General features: G+C 36.0%; 1 protein-coding gene across 1 annotated transcript in view; it reads left to right on the top strand.

The window, feature by feature from the left end:
* The window catches only part of LOC129746871 (LIM/homeobox protein Lhx9-like), a 136,604-nt gene extending 113,110 nt beyond the window's left edge, over positions 1-23,494 (top strand). Inside the window, exons 6-7 of the mRNA XM_055740777.1 lie at positions 14,901-15,139; positions 22,532-23,494. Of these exons, the coding sequence (XP_055596752.1) occupies positions 14,901-15,139; positions 22,532-22,822 (530 nt within the window). The 3' untranslated portion in view covers positions 22,823-23,494. The remainder of the gene's footprint in view (positions 1-14,900; positions 15,140-22,531) is intronic.
* The last annotated feature ends 1,217 nt before the right edge of the window (positions 23,495-24,711 follow it).

Here is a 24,711-nt window from a genome sequence, read left to right as displayed (position 1 = left end):
GTGATAAATACCATTTTGAAAATTCTTCAATTCTTTCTTGTCTTTGCCTCTTTTTGAGCTTCATTGCATGTACAAAATATTGTTCAAGTTTTTGTTGATAGTAAATTATTTCAAAATAAAAAGTAGTTTTGCATCATGGATCAACTTAGAGAAACCTTATTTTGAAAACTTTAATTTGATACTGAGGTATCAACAATATCAGTTTAAAATAAAATCAGGAAATCTTTAAGATACACGTAATTTAAATACAAATGTTGCATTGTTTCAAAAATAAAACTGAAAAGTCAAACAGCAATAAAAACAAAAGTGAAAAATGGATCGGGCTCACCAAAAATGTTATAAAAGATGCTAATTGTTGATCTGAAAGTCCTCCTGGAAACACTGGTCCTTGAATCCACGAAGAAGTCCACTTTTTGAAGCTTCGAAGGTGATGGTGCCCAAGCAACATTTTAAACTCCTGATGGTTTTATAGGAAAATTTGGAAGTTTTATAACGAAATTGCTTGAGAATAAAGAGCTGTGAACAGTATTTCGACAAGACCTTTATAAAAACTATCTTCAGGGTATCTACACAACAATTATAAAACCTGATTGAAAAACCAAAATCTATTTTTAAGAAAATTTTATCTTCCGTGTATATAGCGGTTTTGAAAGCCGCTATAAGACAATTTTAAAACCTCGCTATAAAACGCTGACAGAATTCCATAAAACGTCAAATGTCATCAGACTGCTGTTTTGTGATGAAAACAAACAAACAACAGAAAAAGAACAAGAAAAAATGTAGAATTTTTCGTTCGATTTCAACAACTAAAAGGTACATTTATCATCGTTTGATAATTTTTATCTTGTAGTTAATATTTTTTAAATTTTCATTAGGCACAAGGTCAAGGATTTTCCATGAACGGTATGCTGCTATCGAAGGTTAGTTTTTCTCGGGCAACCCACCGAAAAAACCGCTTGTGCCGTCTGCTGCGTAGCTGTGGCTGTGCACCGGAAGATGGTTTGTGCACCGGAAGACGGTTTGTGCACCGGAAGATGGTTTGTGCACCAGAAGATAGTTTTTTGTTGATCGAAACACTCGGAAGAACCATCGAATTGGGTGTCGGAGCTGCCGCGTAGCTGTAAAGATGGAAACTGAAATTGTCCATCTAAACACAATCCCCCAAAGAAAATCTATTATTTACTGAATTATACGGGGTAATCCGGATTGTGATTGTGAGTGATATAAATTGGTTACCAATAAAAAGTGAATCGCATTTAGTGTTTTTTATTACCTTTATTTATAAAGGAATCTGAATTTTTAAAAGAAATATTGTTTCGTTCATTGTTTTTCCTGAAAAGTTCATTAGTTTCCTATTCCTCACGGCATTCCTCCAGACAAGCTGGACGTGTTTAAATAGTTTCTGCTAGTCAAATAGGTGTTCGGGATAAATCGCCATTTTTTGTTGTAATTTTTTGAACATTAAAAAAAGTCACTTGAAATTTATTTTCATGAAGCATTATTTTCCATATTTATTTTTAATTAACACTTTATTCGCACAAACATTGCTTAAAATGCACATAAATACACATCATGGGCATCTATAAAGGAATTGAAATATATTTTTGTATGATTATGAATATAAACTTCCGCATTTTAGTCTTTTATTCAGCAAAACTAGACTGGCCTACGTATTTTATACGAGTTTCTCAAAAAATCAACCGAAAAATTATGAAGCGCATCAAATTTATGCTAATATAAGCAGTGAAATAATATGAATTTTGCGTTGGGTTGATTGATTCGTGTGCATACATTTTGATTCTTGGCCAAATGGAACCATTTTATTTTGTATGTCATGCGGTCATTTTTTCTGAATCAATTCCATTTTAAAACCCCTGATAGAAAAATAAACATACACGCAAACAATTGTTCACTCAAACGAAAGTTTGACATCTTTTGAATTGCTCTTGACGAGGTTGTATAAGGTTCTTGAAATATGTTCTTCAGAACCTCCTGTAGGTGGGCCTTTTTACACTGATAAGTGTTTTATAGATGTTTTAATGCAGTTTATAAAGCTTGATGATGTTTTATAACAAAGTTTTCAAGCGGGCTTGTAGATTAGTATAAAACTTAAATTGTTGCTTGGGGTGGTCACTGAACTGGTTCCATCCGTCTAGATTAACCTATCACTTGATCAATTTCAATCTTCCGGATTTTAAAAATTGTTAGCACTTTTTCAGTTAAGCCTTGCAGGCCACCAAAAAAAGCACTCCCTCCGGGCGCTGGAATTTGAGTTTTTTTTCTCTCCTACCACATGTTTCTTCCTGTCACAAAACGCACAATCAGGAAACTTTTCAATAATAAGTGGAAAGTTTCCCTTTTTATCACTATTTGAAAAGAAATTTTACTGGATCCGCGATTCAAATCGACTGAAATTGGTATATTTTTCACAATTGCAGAACGTGCATTTTCTTCTCAGATTTATTGAAACTTGGTCATGAAGGTAATGAAAAAATATATTTCGAGGAATCACGAAGCAAAACGCGACCACGGAAAAACATGCGACCGTACTCGAGCAACGCCAACTTAGCTCCTCTCATGATTTATCCGTTAAGCAATTCAGAACAAACTGTGGAAGAAAATTTTCGTAATTTTCAATCATTCATATTTTAACAAGCAAAACACATAGTGGTACTTTTCTAATTTCGCTCACTATCATACAGTATCATAATTCTAACATTCATACCGCTTGTATTAGGAAATATAACATAAATATGGGATTTTTATTTTATTTTATTTTTTTAATAAAATCCAATTAAAACGTGATTTTTTAAATCGTGAAAATTTACTTTTCAATCAATCATCCGTGTTGGCCGCAGTAGAATATATAAATTATTTATTTTGCATTAAATACGCCGTGACCGATCAAGACGTAATTAGCTGTAAATATTTCCCTTTTCTATCTCATATCATCTTTAGAACTCTGCAGAAAACGGTACGAAGGCATCCCTTCAAACATGCACTTTGATAAGAGCTGACTCCGACCTTCTGTTGTGCCACAAAACAGTATCGCACTCTCGTAGAAGACAATACAAACCACTCGATCCTTCGCGAAAACATGTCAGCAAAAATGCATCCCCCTCATTGTTGTTGTAGGTTTGAACCTCCTGCTATTTGTAAAGCTTCTGATGCTGGTGGCAGTTGTGGCAGTGTGAACAACGAACGAAACACTTTTCTCTGCCCAGAATCACGTCGTTCGATGCTGCCCTGCGTGTCTTATCTCGGGGGAAACAATCTTCTCAACGGATGTCACGTAATCTTCGCAGACCTACAAGGTTGTTTTTCGCACGGTTCTCGAAAAAAAACGTGTGTCTTTGCTGTTGTGGGTTGTGACTCTCTGCTTTTTTTGTCGCTGAATGTCAAAAGGTGAGAGTTGAAGTGGGCTGAACCCCTGAAAGTCCCTTTTCAATGCGTTTAAAACTATAGAGAATGGAAAAAAAACCGGTTGATGACTGTTGAACCAAATTTCCAAGTTAGTTTAATGATTTTCATGGAAACGAAAGAGGATAAAACTCATCAATACATTTTCATTAAATTCCCTTAAAGTTTATATCAACATTCATAAACTGCTTCAGGAATGTCGGACAATTTATTCTGGGTCAAATAGCTGTGAAAGTTTTATTGTTGTCATTCGTCGGTAAATCACTCGTTTTGTGCTTTTGGTCCTGGCCGTTGAGTAATTAGTTGTATTTACACAAAAAAAAACTAATTCCCTTTTCGGGAAAGTTGTAACCGCTTCAGAAAAATGCAAAAATTTACGACGCCTATAACAATTGTTGTCGCTTCAACTCATACGCATACCTTTGACAGCTTTAACATCCCCCAATCATCAAGCATTCAGAGAGCGAAACCCGCCAGATGATAGGCCTTAAAAATGTCTTCGCATATTCTCGGGGGACGCAATCAGTGAACGACGACGAGTGATTTATATTGCAGCCTCGTGTTCGTGGTTGGTATTTCAATCACGTTGCGTTACGTTGCCGAGGCACGGCCAGCCAAAGTTGACACAGGCAGGGCGGTCCTGACTCGGAGCCGATTCGGATTGGCTACCGTACATTGGTACATTTGATACCTACCACCATGCAGAATGTAATAATCAAACTTTCTCGTACTGCGGCCATCATCATCAGCATCGTCATCATCATAATGGCATGGCTGCTGGCTGTCGTTTTACAGCTTTAATGGTGGTACCAATTCGTATGAAGATTTATGGAATTTTAAAGAGAGCAACCGGGTTTCATTATGTTCTTCTTTTAGAAATTCTGCAGAGATTACCAGTGATGAAGAAACTTTCCAGAGATAATTTTTTTTTATAAAAATAAAAACTGCTAGAGTACAAAGTTTCCGCAAACAACACCGTTAATATTAATAAATAATTTAAAAGCTTGTATAAAACACTTGTAAAGTATAAGTTTGATCAACAATTTTCCCAAAGATTTTGAAAAGAAAATCTAAATTTTTTTTACATAGACAAAATCAAAATTCAAACAAGTCCTTCGAAGACTATACAATTCTTCGAGTTATAAGAATAAATAAAAGAGACAATCAATAAAAAGGGCGTTGGCCCTTATGAACAAATCCCAGCCTCACAAAGGATTTCTTCTTTAGTTAGTACACGCAGCGAAAAGTAGTACCATTAAGATAAAAAAAAATACATCTTTGATTCAAAAACCTTGTGTTCATTGAAACAAAATCCAATTTAATTGATTCAAGTAAATTATGTATTGAACCGAATTCATTTTTCATCAAAACGATGTGCCAAATCTTTGAATCAAAGTATTTAATTTGAATTCAAAGAATTTTTTTTTTCGACTCAAAATCAATGTAATAATTCTTTGATTTAGATTAATTTTCCTTTGAAACAAAGTATTTTTTTGTTCCCGTGCAGTCTTAGATGTTATTCTTATTCCTTTTCTTATGTTTTCAAAATTGTTTTACAAAAATGTTGTTTTGTGACGAAGGTGAAGTGAATGTTCAGTTGTCGCTGCCACGGTCAACAATTTCTTCAGATTCTTTTTGGTGAACGGTGGCCTGTCCTCCACGACAGCGGCGGAACACGAACCCAACAGAAAAAAACAGCGGTTGCAATCTTCCGATCCAGTCCAAGGAGACTCAAAGTTTGGCGTCGAAACCATTCATCAGTTGTTCGAATGGAACTGTCCATCTACGAACATCTTTTGATATTTTAACAGTAAGTGTAGTTTCGGGAAGTATTTTTTTTCCTTCAGTAACATGTCAATTCTGCTATTTTCTATTTACAGATATGGCTGAAAGATCTTAAAGTGTTGTCCAGAGAGGCAAAATTTGGACAATGAAGCCTAACGAATGAACAATGAAGAATCATTTTCAAAAAGGGATATTAGGTAATTGAAATGTAAAACATATAAACATACATAATTTAATAAAATGGAAAAAAATAAGAAAATGTTTTAATTTTCTAACGAAAGAAATCTGGAGGTACTAGAGTTTTTAGGACCACATTAATGGATTCAAAGAAAGAATCCTTTCAAATTAAAATCAAAATTACTTTAAAGTGAAGAAAAATTTCATAAAAACAAACGAAAAACGACATTGGTTTCGAAGAATGTCGTCTTTTGAATAAAAAAAAATGATTCATGTCAAAAAAGCATTTATTTGAACCAAAAGAGAATGTATTTGAATCAAAGTATTTTTTATTTATCCCAAAATCAAAGGAAAAAATCCTTTGTTTTCGTGACATTTTCCTTTGAAATAAAAAACCTTTTCGCTGCGTGTAGTTTAATTCAGGCATGGTCCTAGAGTTTCCCTCCTAGGGGGGGGGGGGGGAGGTAGTTTACAAATTTTCATTTTTAAAGATTGATGGGGAGGGGGTGCTGCAAACCGCTTTTCTCCACTAATTTTATCTCATTGAACAAAATCATAATTCTAGAAGAAATTAAAATTTTTTTAACCCATTTTCTAAAGATAATTTTCGGATTTTGTATATAAAGTAGTAAAAAAATCGAATTATGAGCTCATTTGGGAAATTCCTCTTTATGAATGTCATTTTATAAATGAAAATAATACACTTGTAGTTGAATAACAGAAAGTTTTAAGAAATGCTTCAGCTATCTATTTATTCAGATCTTTTTCAAACCTCCACAACAAAATTTAAATGATTAAATTTTGCAACTTACTACTAGCTGTACGTTAGAGAAAGCAAATATTTGAGGAAAGTTTTTGATAAAAAATGCTATGAATTTTAAACTGATTTTAAAACTCTTATATTGTTTTATTGTTCTGGTACATTTTTTCTGAATAGTGATTCAGAAATAAATTGCTGTATTCATCAATTCTGCTCTCACTTCACACTGTAAATTCGCGTTGAAGAATTTCTTTTTTAAATCTAAATTTTATTTTGAAATAAAATAATGGTATATGATTAAAAACTCCGAGTTTTGAAACTAAATGAAACGAAATAAATCAGATTAGAACCCTTCGTTTTGAATTTGCAACAAAAAAACGTATGAACAGAGTGGATTTTTTTTTCATTTTGTAAACGATTTTGAGGTTATAACAAAGAGGAACAGCATTTTTCGGCCTAAACTTTAAATACTTAATATTTTGTTTATCACCCTCTAGTTTTGGAGATACGGCGTGTAGAAATTTTTAAATTGGTCAGTTTTGGGTAAAATGAATTATCTTTGATAACAGATAAACTAAAAAATGTACATGAAAATTGAAAGCTAATTTTAAATAAATTTTCTATCCTTCATTCAATCAAGGATTTAGATTTGTCAAGATAATTTTGTGTCGTTCTGCTATGTTTTCTACCGGAATCAGCGCCCCACATTTTTTTAAAATTAATTCTTATATTCTTTGCGCCTCGGAAAAATAAAAATTTTGTAGCCTTGTGTAAGTAAAACATCATAAAATGAAGCATCAAATTAGCCCAAGGCAAAAAAAAAACATATTTTTCCAAGGTGCTAAAAATTTAAGAGCTGATTTTGACTGATTTGGGAGCGCTGAATCCAAATATGCATCTTATTTTATTATCTCAGCTCTCTTTCCAGAGATTCAAGACTAACATTTGAAAATAGGTAAATATTAATTTAATGATTTTTTCACTCTTTTGCTTATGCTTATGATACATACACAGCCAGATCTTGTCAGCATCCCGGTGAGTAGTAAAAGTACATTTACTACTCATCTTAACTTGGTCGGGCCCACTGTGCAGTATTGGACGCAGAGACAACTGGAGCAAAGGGAGGAAGAAACGTGGACAACAGTACCATACGTTTCCATGGCTATGAGTAAGATTTTAACGTTGGGAGCACATATGCTAAATTTCTGTGCTCCTTGATGATGGTCCGTGTGACTTCGTCCTTCTGTGGATGGAAATGATGTTTTTCTGTACAGAAATCCGAAACCCCATGGTATAATTAATGTTTTTTTTCAAATTTCCTTATTTTTATTATTTAAAAATGTACGATTTCAGTATTGCATTTTCTTCAATGTTAATAAAAATTTAGAGTTTCGGATTTCGATGCACTATCATTTCTGGTCTTTGACCTTGGATATAGCGCCTTTGCTCGCTCTTGAAAAGAAATATTTGAAGAACAAAAAATATAATTAGTGTAAGCATCCCCCCCTCCCCTCTAAAAAACTTTTTCATAAGAATTCATGATATTATAGTAGAATATTAGTTTAAATGATAGATATTCTATGGTTTATTTATATTTATTTATATGAGTGCAAGATAAAGATGTTGATTTCGATCGTGAGTAACTTTTTTTCCTAAAAACCTGTGAAAAGTCGTTCCACTCCACTATTCATTTATTAATTGAGCAGAAATTTTACTGTTTAATCGGAGCATCGTTACTTAGAAAAGTACAATCTTTAAACATCATATTCATTACATCACTCTTTGCAAACATTTATGAAAAATATGCACAGATGATTTATCAACTGTATTTCTCTTTTCTGAGCCGAGAAAGCATTCATATTCAACACCAAAAGACAGAGATGCAACAATAAGAAATCGACACAAGGAAAACAAATGCTCTATCCTTCTCACTAGGACACCAATCTGTCTCAATGGTACAGAATGATGAAAATGAACACAACTGAAGAAGGTTAAACTAAAAACTCTGATGAATTGAATAAAATAGAAAGAATATACTTAGCTTTCCAGCCGTTTCCGTGACCTTTTCCTGATATATCTATGAAAATTAAATACAAGCAATCCTTTTCCATTTCTGCGCATTTTTCTAGCTCCCAGATTTTGGAGCCAATTTTATCCATTCTATCACCATCAATTATTTCCCTTCCCCTCTCACTTCCACAACATTGCCACTATAGTTCGAACTGCTGATTTTTCTTTATTTGAAATATAGCGCACTTTCAACAACCGAAATACGTCATTTTAACTTTTTCCAATTCACCAATATCATAATGATAATTTTCATACTCATTAACTACAACAGCACTTTGCTAACCAAGTTCGGACGCGCCCGTTCAACGGTTCAACAGAACCAGGGCGTTGGGAAAAATATTGACCGCTTTCCTGGGAGCTCACGATCACTCCTTCTTAACACGAATAATAACTTCAACTTTGAAAACAACTTCAAACCAGGAATTCAGAAGTTTTGCAACATACAGCACATGCCAATACACATCATTCTTTTGGCAAAAGAAACCTCCGGAAGTATGACAGAGCTTTCATTCGTGTTCTACGCTCTTTCAAATGAGCTTAAAAAAACACGGCCTTCAATTCTACTGGACTTTATCCGGTTGCACAAATCCGCGGGCCATCTAGTTTACTTTCCCAAAATTTTCCAAAAATTTCACTGTTAAATTGAAAAATTGACAAAATTTTCACGAGCGAAGAAAAAACGCGTGCGCTGCCATCGAGTCAACGCCTACTTCTAATTTAATGATTTTTTCACTCTTTTGAAAAAAAAAAAAAAAAAAAAAAAAAAAAAAAAACAAAAAAAAAAAAAAAACTATAAAATGTTACAAAGATATGAAAAATAAAGATTTTCAATAAAATCAAATCAATGGTCATTTTTTTCGATAACTGCGAGAAATTATGAATTCTGAGACAAAATTAAATAAGTTTTCCTTTCAAATTTTTTGCAGTTCTACGAAAATCCAACAGTTTAATGAAATTTCAAATAAATTTGAAAGCGAAACAATATAATGCAGTCTGCAACGAAGGTGTTTAAAAAATTATTATCTTTAATATCATAGACTTTGAAACACCCTTGAGTGATGTCATAAATAATTATACCCATCCTATTAAATTTTCGAAAAACATGAACAATTACATTTATTTTCTAAAGTTTATCTAAAACTAGAAAATCTAGACAAAAACTGTATCCTTGTGGTGTATGATCTGTTAACAATATTGACGATATGACTGGTATGAATCTTAATTAATCTCCAAGATCATTAGATCATTTGCCGAGAAAATAGTCGAGTGATAACGGGATAGTTTAAATTATTATTGTTAGTTTGTATTTTGAATTCTGGAACTGAATTCAAATGTCTATCGCTAAAGCAGTATTTTCATGATTTTTTTTTATTGGATTAGTCTGAAGACTGTTGTCAACTGCTCAGTCAGAGAATTTACAAATGTGATGTGCACGTGACTCCGTTGCCTTCATTTGAGGTAGACGCTTAGGGTTCCCGGCTGGTAAACTTATCATGACTATTTTGCTACAAGGGGATAATTAAGTAGGGCTAGCATTTGATTCTAACTATCCCTACTTGACTATGAAAACTCTCAATGAACACAATAGTTATAACACTTACAATCAAATTATTTTTTTTGCAAGAAGCTCTGAAGATTCAACTTTCTAAATTGAATTTATAAATCCGTAGTATTATATATTCGATTTCTTTTTTGCAATAACTCTATTCTTTCATTTGGATGATCGTTACTGTAGGAATGATATAAGGAGAGTAGTAAAAGTTATTGAATATAATGATAGAAAGTAAAATTGGAATCTTGGCAACACTTAGAATATCAAAAGAGAGCGTTGATACACTCGGCAAGCCGAATGCAAACTTCTGTTGATGAGCGAGAGAGAGAGATTACGATACAGTGTTGTAGAGTTTGTTTGATTGTCTTTTATGAATAAAAAGAATGGGGTTTAGAGATGCTTTCTGCCAGAATCGGAACTTGAAATCAAAAGTGTATCATGAAATTTAAAATTTAGTTAAAGGTTATCACAAAAAAAATTGAATCCCTTCATTTCAAAGTTTTTAAATTTTCTTTTGAAATCATATTTAACCGGCAATGAATAACATTAACGGAAAAATAATTTAAGAAACATTCTACTGCCTTTCTATGTTATGTATGTATGTATATAATTCGTTAATTCATGAGAAAAAAAAATGAGCAGAATGTTTCAAACTATGTTAATTCAACTATTCATTCTAATAGCCACTGTTTGTTTGTTTAAGCAGTTGTCAAAACCTACACCTAAGAAAAACACGAGAAAACTTGAAATAGACTTTTTTCCAACAAATATCATTTAGTTAGCGTCAGAAATCCTTTGCGCATGCGTTTTCGATCTGAAACAACTAATGCCGCCGACCGTGGCCTAGAGGATAGCGTTCTAAGCCAGAGGTCATGAGATCGAGTCTCGATCACGGCATACATAGTACTCTTCCTGTGGGCTGGTGGTGTTAGCATTAGTAAAATTCTAGCCATTATATTTTATTTATTTATTGTTCACGATCTTCGACAACTTAATATCATTCAGACTGATTTCTTAATCTATGCTTAAAACTATCTTTACTTATATTATAATCAAAACAAACACAAACTTGATTAAACAATTTACACGATGGGCTTGTGATGTCTCCTGAGCCGATGTCCGCGAGTTCGAGCCCAAAAGTAAACATCGGACACAGTTGTACCGGATAAGTTTTTCAATAACGATCCGCCAACTGTAACGTTGATAAAGTCGCGAATGCCATAAAGATGGTAAAACGACTATAATCGAAACAAAAAAAAAATTTACACGATATATCAAATGGGTTGTAAAATTCGTTTCTTCCATAATTAATTGTTCTTAGAGGCTAAAAATTCCGTAAAGAGCGAGATGGGACATGATACGGTATCATTTCGACGAGGTTAGCACTGTCTATATTTCCGGATATAATGTCGAATATAAACAGGCGACGAAGAAGTATAATTCGTATTCGTATATATTCTTGGAAGATGTACGCTTTAGTCTTAAGTAGAATTTAGATCTCTTCAAAGAAACATGAAGTTTCACCGAGATCCTATATGTGTGTGTTCATTTTTAATGACAGTCAGTTCTTAAACTTATCAACATTATGAATTAGTTTAGTTTGGAAAAAAAATTATCGTTGGTTGAGTAGAAAAGAAGGAATATAAAAGACGTCTAAAGGCGGAATTGGGAAAACAGACAACAATTCGACTAATATACTCAACATTTGCAACCGTAAAATACTGAAGTTAAGTTATTTAACCATGTGCTCATGCAATTTTTGAAAAAAAAATGTCGAAAAATATTTCCTTTACGATAAAGTTTTCCATACAATTAAAACAAAGGGAAAAAAGATAAGAAAGTTAGACTGCCAATAGAAATCCTAGTTTCAGAAACGCCTTTATTGGAGAATTGATCACCCCAATGTTCCATTCCAATTCTTTTGTTTGATAAACATTCTCACGGTGTGGAAAATTTTGAAAATTCAAGTGTATACCGGCTAGGAAAACTTCTAAATTTTCATATGTAGAAGTTGGAGCGTTCGGGGCTCCCGTACAAAATCAACTTGAAATTGGACTACACTCGAAAAATTTCGATGCGATTCTCATGAAAATTGATTCACGAACACGAAGAAGTTAAAGACGTTTAAAGGAAGTTAAACATTTTCTAAAGATTCATTAAGAAAAAGGTAAAACGAAGTTTACCGGTTCAGTTAGTATGTTTTGAATTCAAAGTCAAAATAATTATTTATGCATAAGTTGCAAAAAGTTTTTTTTTTCAACACGAGCCGTACATTTATGCTCTACCAAGCAAGCCTCTCTAATAAAATAAATTTGATTAAAAAGAACATTTATGCAACGCGGCTTGCCAAATTGGATGATTACGACGAGTGATGAAAAAATCGAGTAAATAGAGTTGCATACCTATTTTTATTGTGCAATGCCTCAAAAAAATCCTTCAGAATTAAGTATTACACTTGAAGAAACATATTGCAGTAATTTCTTTGGATACAAAACAGTGTCAAAAAATAACACTTTGACTTTACCGATCGACGTTTTGAAAATAATATAAAAAATCATTACTTTTCGACACTGTTTTTTCGGTAAAAAAAGCAGGCCTTTATGCAACCAAAGTTAGTTTAAAAAGTTGATATTTTAGTGCGGATTTGCAAAAATTCTTTGAAGCAACGGAAAATGGTCGTTACGGAAAATGATCAGTTATTCCTCTAAAAATCGTAATCTGCAGTTTAAATTCGCTCTTCTACGCACTTAAATTGTAGGTATTGACAACGATCATTAGTAGCAAGCGGCCTTGGCTTAGAGGTTAGAGCGCAAGTATTCAAAGCCAGAGTTCATGAGATCGAATCTTGGTCATGACATACATAATAGGGGACTAAGCTATATAATGCCCCACCTAAACGAATTGCTGATTTGCCATGTATTCCACGTACATTTCGTGTAAAAAGCGAGTGTACTAGTTGAAGAAAGTGTTTTCTAAAAACGCTAATGATTGTTTATTACTAAAATTCATTTAGTTTCTTTAAAAACTTGATTTTTAAATATCATATGCAAAGCTAAAGAACAGAACTGTGTTGCAAATACCCGCCGCTGTATATTCAATACGCGCATAGCAAGGTTGCCGAAAAAAATTCTGTGATTTTACGAAAAAAAAACTCTGATTTTCTATGATTTTACCCAAAATTTCGCGACGGTTTTCTATGATGCTTTTTCCATTAATTTCATTCAAAAATCATGTCAAATTGCGTTTTTTACATATTACTTAGGAAAAATCAATTAACATTACCAATTTTATCATGTTTTTTCCCATTCAAAGATAATTACCAAAAATTCTATTGACATAAAAAATTTAATTTATAACGTCCAAAATTTTAAAATTCTGTTAAATCTGTGTTAAATCTTCCTAGAATTCTGTGTTCTGTGACACAAATTCCGTGACGAAAATTGGCTAAAAATTCTGTGAAATTATAGATTTTTCTGTGATTTCGGCAACCTTGACTAGCAGCCGAACAGACCCGAAAGCAGCCGAAGACCGAAAACACACTAATACTTATAGACACTTAGACTGAAAAGAACATCAAAATGGACTAATCATAAATAAAAAAACGAAATTTAAATTTTTTTGGGCTTAATTAACGCTTAAAAGATGGTTTATAACTTTTTACTTTCATTTAAAATTGTCCGTTTTGAAAAATTAATTTTCAGCATTCTACGATTGGCGCGTTATAACGAGCGCGTGAGCTATTATGAAACATACCTATAAACAGAAAATCTTAGCGAGTTTAGTATGATATTTTAGCTTAAATCCTAGTTTAGATTCTCCTCTATCGATATTGTCTTATTCATTTTTCTCTGCTTTGTGCCACCTTATTGAAAATGTTTAAAAATTTACATCTAAATGAAGAAAACCCTAAATTTCGAAATTTTTACGACACAGGGATATTTTAAGGAAAAATTCATACTTGCCATGTCCAATTTTAGCATTAAAAACAAATTGGTAATATTTTACAGGCTTAAAATGTTACAGATTCTTCAAAACACGAGTGGCGCGTATTGACCACTTCTTAGTCCTATTTCTTCTGGAGGTGTGCGATTTTAGCGATACATCGTACATCCAAACTAAATCAAAACCACTAACTAAGTTACTGTGCAACGTTGTTGCGGTTGAATCAGATTAAATGCATCCCCTATCTTGTAAAATTCCATCATTTGTCAATAAGTATCCTCACGCTCAATAACTCAATTCAGTTCAACGATCGAGAGCGCTACACATTCATACAAATATATACTTCAGAATAATTACTAGAAAAATCATTGATATTCAAATTCAAATATGCCTCTGGTGTTACCCAACAGAAAGCAACTAACGTTAATAACTCTCTAAAGCAATAAATCTTTTCATTCAAACCCGGTGCAATTCAACATCAAAAATTATATAATTGCAACAGTATTCAATAATAGCTTAGCTCTTCTGGTTTGAACAATGCATATTGAATTCAAAAGAATGTCATTGAACTTTCCTACGAAAGAAAAAAATGTGTGATAATATTGAAAATTAACATAAATTCTTACATATTTACACCTAGAATGTTCCTCATAACGACGTGCTGGTCAATTGAACATGCCAACATCCAGATAACTTACGCTGATGCACAATTTGCAAACACATTTCCTCCCACCAATTAAACAGATTTCCTAGAATCATTTGAATACAACAATTAAACAAATTACAGAAACACACCGGTCTACAGCTAACAACCTCATGCAAATATGCGTTGTCGATTCGTTTCAACTGGCGGCACCTGCATATTTGTTGTTAACTATTTGTTTTTCTAGACGTTCAACACCTATTGAAAATATGTTCAGTAGTTTCCCCGCGCAGCATAAAAATAATAATGTAGAGCGCATTGGCGAAAAGAAACCCCAAGCGTGGAAAAACGGTTTGTTCCGATGAAGTTTTTCAAGTGGCACAACTCTTCATAATTGAGTGTTTGTTTTTGCTTTTCTGTAGCAACAAATCAAAGAGTGGCAAAAATGCAAAACAATGTTTAAACAATTCTTCAAATCACCTCGCTCGGTGTGTTCCGTTTTGAATAAACAAAATTAAAGTTTTTTTTAAATTCTTTTCCCCCCTCGACAGATCTGCTCCACAAAGAGCTAACCGTAGGCAGTCTGGATCTGTCTTCGTACGACGGAAGTCAATCGCCCGGTTCCGGTGGAACGCTGACGCCCAATTGCCGTACCAAACGGATGCGAACGTCCTTCAAGCACCATCAGCTGCGGACGATGAAGTCCTACTTTGCCATCAATCAGAACCCGGACGCCAAGGATTTGAAGCAGCTGGCCCAGAAGACGGGTCTCTCGAAGCGGGTGCTGCAGGTAAGGATCGGTTTTATGAACTAACAATTGAGACTCATTTTATACTGATTACATGGAATTCAATATTCGAATTACGAACTGTTCGACCCAAATCTATGGTTTGAAAATAAAATTCCGTTATTTGCCTTCTAAATACGTCATCTGAATGGAGATGTTTATACAAACAGCCAAAACAAAAATTTTAAATTAAAATATGCAGATTTCAAATTTTTCTATTCTGAAACAGATTGAAAGTTTATGATTTTGAATTGTTAGTTTATTTCATCAACAGGCCAAGTATAGATCCAAATGATGACTTAAAATAAAAAATAAAATTAAACAAAATTTTCATCTTATAAACGGATTCTCAGTATACAGTATTCAATCGACTGGGAACATACAGTTGAAGGTGCTGGTTTCTCAGTCCATGGGGTCTCACACTTAGAGGAATAGCTTCCATTAGCGTAAGACTGGCGACGAAAAAAGCTCGTGTTGCATATCTTCGGGCTTGAAGAGTGTCCATGTCTATGAGACGACATCGATGTTTGTAGCTTGGCAGGTGAAACGGGTCTTGTAAGTTGGTGTCTGAGGGCACCACCACGAGGTTGTGGTAGTATGAACACTAGACAGCTGATTCGTATTCGAGGATGGATCGAACTATTCTGCAATACAGGCTCTTCAGGCAGTACACTTCCTTAAAATCCCTAGCCCCACGAGATAAAAATCCGAAACTTCTTGAGGCATTATCGACGACGTAGCTCGTATGTGTTTTGAACTCGTGCTTACGGTCGAGTATTACGCCCAGATCATTGATATGGTCAACCCGCACTATGAACTCATCTCCTAAGAAGTTTTCCGCGCAAAAAGACTGCCGTATTCGTGAGAAACAGATGACTGCAAGTTTACTGCGATTCAAAGGCAGGAAGTTGAAGTCATACCAGTGTGCGAATAGATTGCACTGGTTTTGCAGGAAATCTATGTCGTCCTGACTGTTTAAGGTATAAATAGAACAGTTTAAGATCATCAGAATAACAAAGTTTCAGGCCGTGTAGGATGCTCACTCCTTAAAACAGATTAAGAAGATAAACGGTCCTAAGTGACGACCTTGGGGCACTCCGGATGACGCAGAGACTGGCTGGATAGAGAGTCTCATTTGCGAACTGTCAATTCAGCCATGTGAAGGTGCACAGAATCCTTAGCGTTTAAGCTTACCAATGGTAATGCCGTGGTACACGGCTGCTGACAAATTGGTGTAAATGGAGTCGATTTAAGACATAGTAGCAATACTTTCGAGCACATAGGAGGTGAAGGTCAACAGGTTAGTTGTCGTAGAAGTCAAGCATTTTGCTTTCAGTACAAGAAAATCGGGTTCTTGACGACTATTTGAACAGTTATTGCACATAAAGTGGAGATTTCTTTATAGTTGTTGATATCTCTTCGATCCCCCTTTTTGTGGATCGGAAGCAAAGAGATCTCTGATTCCACAATCAGAGTTCGCAGTGTTTCCATCCAGAATTATTTGAACCTCCTTGAAACCTTGACTTTTGTTTGAGGTCACTTTGTACCCGGAAAAGATAATTTAAAAAACAACGTTTACTGGCTCTTTTTTAAGCGGAGTTCAGTCTTCGAAAGAATCCTAACGGCTTACGGCTCATAGACTACGCCGCCTCCAAACGAATGGCCGTACAAAGCACCTTTTTCCAGCACAGCCTTCCACACAAGTACACCTGGAGATCTCCGTACCAAATGAAATCACCGATCGACCACATTTTGATAGAAAGCCGGCACTTCTCGGACATCATCGACGTCAGATCCTGTCGAGGCGCCAACATCGCGTCAGACCACTATCTAGTGATGGTGAAGATGCGCCCAAAGCTCTCCGTAACGAAAAACATACGATACCGACGGCCGCCCCAGTTAAATATCACACGACTGAGGCAACCTGAGATTGGAGCAGACTACGAACAATCACTCGAAGCAGTAATACCGGTAGAGGGTGAGCTTGACGAAGCACCTCTCGAGGACTGCTGGGATACCATCAATCCAGCCATCAACAGCGCTGCGGAGAACGTCATCGGGCATGTAGAACGAACACGACGGAACGACTGGTTCGACGAAGAGTGTAAGACAGTGATGGACGAAGGGAACACCACACGGGTGGCAGTAGTGCAAAGAAGCACCCGTCGAAACGTCGAAACTGCCCTTCGATGAACACCTGAACGGCGCATACGCAGGAGACCAAAACGGTGGGGGAAGGTACATCGCCGGCCTAGTCAACGATGAGGTGGAGACACTTTCGAACTTGACAGAATTCTTTTCTCGAACTTCACAGTGGATGATGAAGGATTTACAAGTCGATGCCAATTTGTGAAGATAGGGAATGCGAGATCCAGGGTATTCTCGGTCTACAAGGGGAGCCCACAAGGGAGTCACTTGGGACCCCTTCTTTTCGTCACTGTTTCCCGGAGTGCTGCATGACTTGTTTGTCTTGATATACGCAGATGATCTAAAACTGTTCCTCCCTGCGCGGCACCCAAAGGATTGTTTGACCCTAAAAAATGCGCTTTATAGATTTCCAAAGTTTACATTATAGGAATTATGTTCGTCAAGTTATGTCGTGAGACGGTATACTATGTAAATAAAAAATAAGATTTTCAAAGTGTTGCAGCAGTATCTGATTAAAAATCAATGCCTCAAAATGTTATGTGATTACCTTTTCTCGGAAAGTAAGTAATATTAAGCACGAATATTGTCTAGAGAATAGCGTACCATAGCTACACTGCAAAAAATCCACACTTCGGATGTATGTTTCCCTTACACATACGTCTTCAAAATTGTTCTACACTTAGATTTCATATGCTTCATATGACAATCATATGCCACATATAAAATTCATATTCGAATTATGAAATGTATGTATTATTGTCAGATAAGATCTATGATTTTCGTGTTTGAGAATTTTCACGTGTTCAAAATGGCCACCCTGAAGAAAAAGTTGGTGTGTCGTTCTCAACTCAAATACAATAATTAGGTGAGTGATACTCAAAAAAGAAAATAACAGTGAATCCTTATCCATCTTTTCTTCTCTCCCCCGTAGGAAGCTGACTACTGCATGAGGAAATCTGTTGTGAAGTGGATGTCGAGAAAAGAAGGTAAGTTAATCAATTAATGATTTCTAGCTTGATTGAAAAAAGTTTTTTTTTTAAATTTTGCAGAACCAGGAGTCTGGTGTCCGCCATAGTCGTCAATCTCGTGTTCCAGGAAAATATGATGGACGTAATGGAGCAAATTCCCGGAAATGATCTATTTCTAAAAGATCTGTGGTTTATGTCGTCGTTATAATGCGGATAATTATTTTTACAATAAAATAATTTCAAAATGATGAACCATTTAATATCTTTTTTCGTTCGAAAAATTCTTTCGAACAAAAAAAACCCCTTTGAGTAGGCAAGTACGAAAACGCCTCAAAGTAGGCAAGCGTTTGAGTATAACGTAGGCTTATAATATTTAAGTGTGGGATTTAATAACTTCTATGCCACGCATATAAAAGTTATAATCTTGTATTCTAAAGCTTAGTTCTTTTAGAAATGGGACAGTTACGAATGCGTGTATCTCAAAAACCTTTCGTTTGATCTAAATACTTTCTATAAAGGAAATGAAGGTAATCTTATGACAATTCATGAAAAAATTTGAAAAAAATTATTTATCGTTTTTTTGTAAGAATAAATTCTACTTTATTCTCGGTACCTCCCTTCGGCCAGCGCACACTTTTTTCAGTCATGATAATGATCAGTTTTTCAAACTAATACTTCGTCTAATCTGTATTTTAGGTGGTTACATCCCCCTCCTTCAATTTCTGATACTTTTCGGACCAATACTTCTCTTTTAAAAGAAACTGAGGCCACTTTAGTGGATACAGCTGTTTCGAAATTAACAAATTTGATTATTTTTGAGCCACTTTTTGAGCGTTTTTAATGGAATTTCTGCTGGCAAAATCTGGCAATAACGAAGTAAAACCATGAGGACATAGATCTTAAAGTATAATCGGTTTGTAAAGATCGTAGGTTGCGAAGGGTACATAAAAGATTACTCTTTTTAGGCTTTCGAAAAGAGTGAAAACAATAGTTTTCGTTTTTAAAATTGTTGTTTTTTTCCACAGGAGCAGAATTTTGGCAAATCATTATATTTTATACAAAATAATTAGCAAATACATACTTTAATAAACTCAGGACCTTGCCACGAGCAAACGTGGTATAGGATTCAAACGCTGGAATTTGTTTAAAATAGGGTATTTCATAAGTTTTGTCGTTCATCAGAAATCATCTGTCCCATAGCCTCGGAACCAGATATACAGCCTACGAGCTGTGGATCTAGCAAAAAAATTTTGTCGGAGGTTAGGTTTGAATGGCTCAGTGTTGCCTCTTAAACACTTTCAGCTTATCGAAGGAATTTTTTTTTTGGAAATTTCAGCGATCTACCCTTAGTTTTTCGCTTATTGAAAATTTAAAATGCTGGTATGAGACTTGACTTCCCTGATGACCCTTAGCCGAAGTTGCCGATCATATGCTCAACTTCAATGGTTGATTTGAACTTTGTGGACATTTTTGACAGTATTTCCATTCTTTTCCACCACTTATACACAGTAGTTATTTGAATTATCAACGGTTTTGTCGGTTATCAATTTGATAATGATGGATTTTGAATAAAACTGTGCAAAATTATTTTTTTCCTTTTTCTCTTGCGTCGTAAATTTCTCAAAATTGCGTTAATTTAAAATTTTGAAAAAAATCGGTCGAATAGTACTTTTTACAGGCAACAAAATGCTGTCAAAATTTTGAATGTCCGATTACTAGTAAAAGAGCTATTAGCAAAAGAAAGTGTCCCATTTCTAAAAGAACTAAGCTTTATATGTGCGGGCACGTATATTCCAAATGGGAATCACATTGCAAAAAACTATAAGGCTAACACATATTCCTAATATGTGGATTTTTTGCAGTGTAGAAAACCCTCCGTGAAAGATCTGGGATTTGAGTTAGATGAAGAACTCAGTTTTTCGAAACATGTTGAACAAGTCGTAGCTAAAGCGAATTCCATGTACGGAATGGTATGCAGAATTGGTAACGGGCTAGACAATCCTTACACTATTGTCACTATTTCTGTTGGGCTTATCCGAACCTCTATTGAATACGCCAGTATAGTGTGGCAGCTGTATTACACCGGTTGACAGTCCGGATCTGGGGTCAGAACATCTACTGGAGAAGTGAAAGGAGGGGGTAATATGTCCCATCTACAAGAAGAGCAACAAATTGAACTGTGAGAACTACCGAACCGAACGATAACTATCTTCAATTCCGCCTTTCAAAATGGGCCCGGACAGGTTGGCCGATTGCCTACACCGGTTGATAATCCGGATCTGGGACATAGAACAGCTACCGGAGGAGTGGAAGGAGGGGGTAATATGCCCAATCTACAAGAAGGGCGACAAATTGGACTGTGAGAACTACCGAGCGATCACTGTCCTCAATGCCGCCTATAAAGTGTTGTCCCGAATCCTACTCCGCCGCCTAACGCCACAAGCAAACAGATTCGTGGGAAGTCATCAGGCCGGCTTCATGAAGGGACGGTCAACGACGGACCAGATATTCACATTACGGCAAATCCTCCAAAAATTCCGGGAACACCAAGTCCCTACGCACCATCTATTCATCGACTTCAAAGCCGCATACGACACGATCGACCGTAACGAGCTATGGAAAATCATGGACGAGAACGGCTTTTCCGGGAAGCTGATCAGACTGATCAAGGCGACGATGGATGGAACGCAGTGCTGTGTGCGGATCTCGGGTGAATTGTCGAGTTCATTCGAATCGCGCAGGGGGCTTCGACCAGGTGATGGTCTATCCTGCATGATGTTCAACGTGGCGCTAGAAGGTGTTATTCGACGAGCGGTGGGCGAAATGCGGGGCACGATTTTCAACAGATCCAGTCAACTTATCTGCTTTGCCGATGACATTGATATAGTCGGCAGATCAACTGCGCGGTGGAGGAGATCTACCGCAAACTGAAACGCGAAGCAGGAAGGATTGGGTTGATGATTAATACGTCCAAGACGAAGTACATGCTGGCCTGCGGATCCGAGACCGACCGAACCCGCTTGTCTAGTAATAACAAGGTCACGATCGACGGCGACGAGCTGGAGATAGTCGAAGACTTTGTCTATCTCGGCTCACTGGTGACCACAGACAATGACACCAGCCGTGAGATCCGGAGGCGAATTATCAGCGGAAGTCGTGCCTACTATGGACTCCACAAGCAACTGCGGTCGAGAAGACTTAGCCCTCGCACGAAGTGTAACCTGTATATGACGCTCATTAGACCGGTTGTTCTCTACGGGCACGAGACATGGATATTTCTCGAGGAGGACCTGCGTACAATCCTACTCCGCCGTCTAACTCCACAAGCAAACAGATTCGTGGGAAGTCATCAGGCCGGCTTCATGGAGGGACGGTCAACGACGGACCAAATCTTCACATTACGAAAAATCCTCCAAAAATGCCGTGATCACCAAGTCTCTACGCACCATCTATTCATTAACTTTTGCTTTGTTATGCTACTTGACACCCCTGCACTATTGGTTGAAGTTGCTGTTGTTTACCGGTAGCACAACGAGCACACACATAACTAGGAGGGATCTTCAAGTGCAATCTAAGTTCCCTTGAAAAGATATACCACCATATATGCATGTGCTGCATCATTGAGGAGTACAATTCCAAAGTATATCCGACTAGCATTTCACTAATGTGTGCCAGGTTATGTCACGACCGGGATTCGATCTCATGAACGTTTGCTTAGAAGACAAGGATGCTATCCCCTAGGCTGCTGGCTTTGAGCGGCGAATATGCATTATAATGAATCATCTAGATTAGATCTAGATCATCATCGTACTGAATTCGTTTATTTGAACATCAAAAGTTTGAATACCTAGGCTAGGCAGCTCTAAATAGATGTGCCTTGGTAATTCCATACAATGTTTACATTTCCGGATTCGTGAATAGGAGATAATGCGACTTTTTTCCAAATCATGGGGATGGTTGAAGTTTCCGAGAATTTGTTGACCAACATTCCCACGCGAAGGTCGTCTAGATTGGCTTCCTTACGCTCATTGATATCTAAGATCTTAACGTCGTCTAGAAAAATTCTGACTGGACTCGAGAGCACCTACTTGTATCGAAAGAAGTTTATAGTACCTCTTTCATCTTCAAAGATCAATTAACTTCTTAGCTTAAAGTATCTAACTATAACCAAACAATGACACCAAGCTGTATGTACTACCTCCGGCTTTAGATTTAATCTGTGTGTGTAGTTTATCGAATGGATGTTCCAAAAAATAAAACAATTTTTCCTTTTTTTCAGGTCTGGTTCCAGAACGCTCGCGCAAAATGGCGACGAAACGTGATGCGCCAAGACGGAGGCCTTATGAGTGTGGGTCAACCGCTCGGGGGGCTTCCCTCGATAACGACGGCCAGCTTGCACCACCACATGCACGCCAGTCTGCAACAACAAGTTGCAGCGGGCATTGGCCAGGGTGGAGGGCCAGGTGGACCAGGCGGAAATCCAAGCAATACCAGCAGCAGCGATGGGGAAATGTCCACCAGCCAGGCCCTGGAGGAAATGCACAACATGACCTTCGCCGAACTGTACTGACACAATCTGATGATCAAAAACATGATTCTGTCGAATGTGATCAAAATGTCTCAGAATCATTCACCTCAACAACAAGTTCAACAAGTTCATCAACATCAGCTTCAGCCATCTCTTCACCAGGCGGAAATGGAAGTGCTGAGGACTAGACCCGAGGAAATGATCGAACACGGTCAACCGGCACCACCGGTTGTTGAATCGATTTCGGATCAGCAAAAGTTGAACACCACCGATGAAAATTGTTCCAGAAATCTTACTCCTGCAGCATCGTGGGGCAATGTCGTCTACAGTGATGCTAATCAGTAGTTGAAATCGTGTGTACATAGCTAGCATTTAAGGAAGCATATCGAATCTGTTAGATCTAGTCGTAATTCCAAAACTAAAATAAAAGTCAGGCTGGGAAAGTGCTATTGCAATCAACCATATCCAATGTGATTTACTCGGCAATATACATATTTGTCACTTATTTAAACTTACCACAAACACATATTTTGTATCTCCATTGACAACAAAAACATAAGTTGAAAGAATTAAGTGAATTAATATTCTCCATATTATTTTTTATAATTAGAGTTGTCGTTTTTTGTATTCCATGTTACTTAATTGCCGAGAAACACATTTGTTCTAGTCACCGTAGTGGTATAGTGTAAAAAAGTTCTAATTTTTAAGGTAAATAGCGTAACAAATTGTAAATAAAGATCTAGTTTTCTTAAACTGATAAAAGTTCTGAAACTTCGAAAAATTGTTTTTTTTTTTATTTTAATTAATCCCATAGAGAACCTGGCGGATCATGCAATGCTATTCAAAGACTTAAACATTCTAATTGATTTCTTCCATTACTACATTTTGTTCAACTAACCTAACAAATAGGTATCTGTTTCCAGAATCATTTTCTTAATTTATTATTTTTTATTTTAATAATCACAAAATTATATTCGGATTTCGGATTCGGTGTCAAGTTTAAACTTCCTGTTTTTCATCAGCACATTTGAAACTTATATTTGATCATTGGAATTAAGTATGATATTCAACAAAATCGTTTGTTTATCTTTTATTAAACAGTTTTTGTGCGTTATTTTCAATTAAAAAAAAAATACAGGAAATGGATTGTCGATTTAAAAGCAAACTGATCTTAATCTAAGGATCATTGAATTTTTCTTTTAAAAGTTTTGAATAACCAGCACTAATTATGTGTTCCGTTTCTTCTAAATATTCGAAAATTCCGTTGTGTTGTGAGCCTACTTGGTTGAATGATTCAACTGAATCTAAGCAATCGAAAGATTCCTTTTAATTCAACCACGGTCAATACCTGCCATCAGTTTTCGAACAGTCACCTTATCCACTTTCTTCTGCGCAGCATGCCAGTTTGCTTCGAACTGCTTTTCGTTACTTACAGTTTTTTGGGTCTTCTTACGGTTTTGCTTAACTTTCGTCCAATATTTTTGGATTGGGAGAAGTTCTGGTGTGTTGAGAGGGAGGGTTTTTATCCTTAGGCACAACCAACCCAGACAACCAGAAGTCGTATTTTATTTAACAGATTATATCGTATAGAATGTTATTTTATACTCATTTTCGTATACCTGCACCTACAATGTGCGGCCCATGCATATTCTTTATCGTATTTAGATGCATTGCATGATTTTATTATGACAAGAAGAGAGACTCGTATTTATGTACATACATAAAAACTCGACCTTTGTGTACGACAATTCGCAAAAAATCTGTGAAACGACCGATATATTCCAGACAACCAGAAGACGTATTTTATTTTACAGTTTATATCGTATACAATGTAATTTAAACTCATTTTCGTAGATCTGCACCTACAATGTGCGGCCCATGCATATTCTTTATCGTATTTGAATACATTGCGAGATTTTATTACGACAATA

This window comes from Uranotaenia lowii, chromosome 2, assembly GCF_029784155.1.
Source record: "Uranotaenia lowii strain MFRU-FL chromosome 2, ASM2978415v1, whole genome shotgun sequence".
Classification (NCBI taxonomy): Eukaryota; Metazoa; Arthropoda; class Insecta; order Diptera; family Culicidae; genus Uranotaenia; species Uranotaenia lowii.
Note: the sequence above shows the minus strand (reverse complement) of the source record. Positions and strands in the feature narration are given on the sequence as shown.